The sequence below is a fragment of the Hemibagrus wyckioides genome, linkage group LG11 (genome assembly GCF_019097595.1).
Source record: "Hemibagrus wyckioides isolate EC202008001 linkage group LG11, SWU_Hwy_1.0, whole genome shotgun sequence".
NCBI lineage: Eukaryota > Metazoa > Chordata > Actinopteri > Siluriformes > Bagridae > Hemibagrus > Hemibagrus wyckioides.
This window is the reverse complement of record NC_080720.1, coordinates 33046392-33048917: the sequence shown is the minus strand read 5'-3', so window position 1 is coordinate 33048917 and position 2526 is coordinate 33046392. Positions and strand designations below refer to the sequence as shown.

The following is a 2526-nucleotide window of genomic DNA, read 5'->3' as shown; positions in this document are numbered from 1 at the left end:
GTGTGTGTGTGAAAGAGAGAGAGAGCCTCCTTCTTTCAGCAGACTCATTTTGCAGTGAACAGTTAACTAGCTCCTCCTACTGGACTGAGTCCCATGAGACCCGACTTGCCAAATAAGATGTTTGTATTTTAAATCCCTTTTATTATGTTCCATATGTTCTCTGACAAACTCTGGGTTCTTACAGCAAGAGATATTTCAATCTTGATATCACATGACACTTGACGTGTTGCAATTTCGACTTCATTCAATGACATCGTTACATCATAATTACATACATACAAAACTACATATATAATTACATGACAATATTTATTTGTATAGTAATATATATAGAGAGGGAGAGAAAGAGAGAGAGAGAGGCAACCAAAAGACCTGACCTGATGCTACCACTGCATTGTTTCATTATGTGATATTTTGTGTAGATTCATGACATAATCCAGATTAAATGTAGGATTCATTTCTGATGTGTACTCCATGTGGTTCTATGAGGTCCACATGGGAATCTTCAACGTCTAATCCTGGGAACACATTAAAAGGTATCCCTTTATTATACAGTTCAGTAAGTCGTTTATTCAGTTTGTTAATGTCGGGGCGCCTGAGAGTAAATATGCCTAGCTCAGCTAAGTAGGTCTTCACTATGAGTTTCTTAATATCGTCTTTACTGGTGCAACAGTAAGCGCTCCAAGCATGACTGGGAATGTTAATTCCTTCTTGATATTCTTTTCCGTCTCTTTGTATGGTTACCCAGTTCTCCCCTGGGACGACCCCGGTCACAATGTATGCCAGGTGATTTTGGTCAAGTTTGCAGCTCTGTTTTATTTCTTTAAGCATCGGTTCCTCCACTTGTCTGGCCCATTGTCCATTGCTGTCCTCTGTTTGCGGTGCTATGTTGGTTAATGTAAAGGTGGAATCTGATTGATCCTGATCAGCAGCAAACTGACGTGGAAACACATGACCTCTAGTAAACCCTGTACCTATATAATCAGAGTTCACAGCCTGGTTGAATATTTTTCCTGCTTCTCTCGGGGAATCAATCATCTCTTTCAAGTCTTTATATTCTTCGATATTTTCCAGCTGTTATGGAGGAGAAATGAAACAGTAGTGAATTAAACACAAACACATTGATCAGCTCACTCAACACACTGTTCGTAAACCAGTGAGACACATTTAACTGTGGTATTTACTTGCTGCTCTCTGTGTCCACTGTGTTTTACTGAACAAACAGTGTCTAGTGTTTAGTAAAGGTTAATGAATCAGTAATGAAATATTTAAACACTGACCTGAGGTTCAATTTTCCATTCATCACAACGTTCAGTCTCTCCTGCCTGTAAAAGTGTGTAGGCCGAGTAAACAGGGATCCTCCTCTCAGTGTCGTACACGGTGGCAAACCTGTATTCGTTTTTCCAGCGCTGACAAATCGTCTTATACTGACGTCCATTAAAGATAGTGGGGATGATGATATCACTTGATTTTTTTGGGTTCCGGATGAAGAAGTTAGGACAGGATTGTTTAAATGAATTAACAACCTCTGTAAGGGTTAGTGAGGAGAAAGTGGAGAGTAGGAACACCAGAGCGAGGAGCTTCATCGTGGCATACGGTGGAGGAGTGTGAAATGAGAGTGTGAGGAGTGTGTAAGGAGAGTCTGATGAGTGTGTGAGATGATGGATATCAGAAATCTGTTAGAGGACAACAGAAACATGAACACAAATGAACATGCAAATTCATCATCTGAACCTGTTCATCTATCTGTAATGGTGGATTAATGATTGTTAAAAGATCATCAGAAGTGCTGTTATGTGTTAGATGTGTTAAAAGAGAGAGTTTTCTCACCACAAACTGCTGGAAATTGAAGTAGAAGTTCAGTAGATGATGTGAAATGCATGCAGGAGGAGATTTTTTACAGAGATCTTTATCTGAAGAAGAATCAGCTGGTTACTCACTGTCCTGCTCTCAGATACTCACCTTTTTATAAAATGCAGTCACATGGTAGGTTTCCATCTCATTTCTTAAGAAATCGTTATCTTGGTTCTTATTACTTATACAGCTCAAGGAATCAGCAATTTGAAACCTTTACCAGGAACACTCTTGAAACCATTTCCGAGAACACAACTTTCCCAGAAGCACTCAAGTATATTAATGTGCTGTCTTTGACACTCATCCAACACAAATCTTCCTGCTCTCACATTTATTTGGAAAGGAGATGTTGGCAGAATGTCTCCTGTTGCCCATAAGAAAGCTTTGCTTTTCACTTTTCAGTGTAGCTCAGTTTTTCCCCCTCTCATTTGCTTGTTTTGGTGCCCTGGCCACGTTTCAACAGCTCATGAGCAGATTCCTCCACTTTCAAAGACAGACACTACTCACAAAAAGTTAAGGATATTTGGCTTTTGGGTGAGATTTATGGAAAATGTAAAAAGTTCACCCTACAGTGATATTATATCATGAAAGTAGGGCATTTAAATAGAAGCATGCAATGGTGATTTCCTCATCTCAAACAATTTATTGAAACAAAAGCCAACAACAGTGGTG

The 2526-nt window shown here is 39.4% G+C and overlaps 1 protein-coding gene across 2 annotated transcripts; it reads right to left on the bottom strand.

Moving 5' to 3' along the window:
* Positions 1-290: 290 nt before the first annotated feature.
* LOC131361288 (endonuclease domain-containing 1 protein-like) lies at positions 291-1987 on the bottom strand. 2 transcript variants are annotated; one of them, XM_058402318.1, is made up of 3 exons: positions 1831-1987; positions 1281-1676; positions 291-1074 (listed from the first exon to the last, which is right to left on the bottom strand). In XM_058402318.1, the coding sequence occupies exons 2-3, from the start codon at positions 1584-1586 to the stop codon at positions 442-444; spliced, it is 939 nt and encodes a 312-aa protein (XP_058258301.1). In that variant the 5' UTR covers positions 1587-1676; positions 1831-1987; the 3' UTR covers positions 291-441. The 2 variants fall into 2 exon arrangements, with proteins under 2 accessions (XP_058258301.1, XP_058258302.1); XM_058402319.1 differs by having other exon boundaries at positions 1281-1968.
* Between the last annotated feature and the right edge of the window lie 539 nt (positions 1988-2526).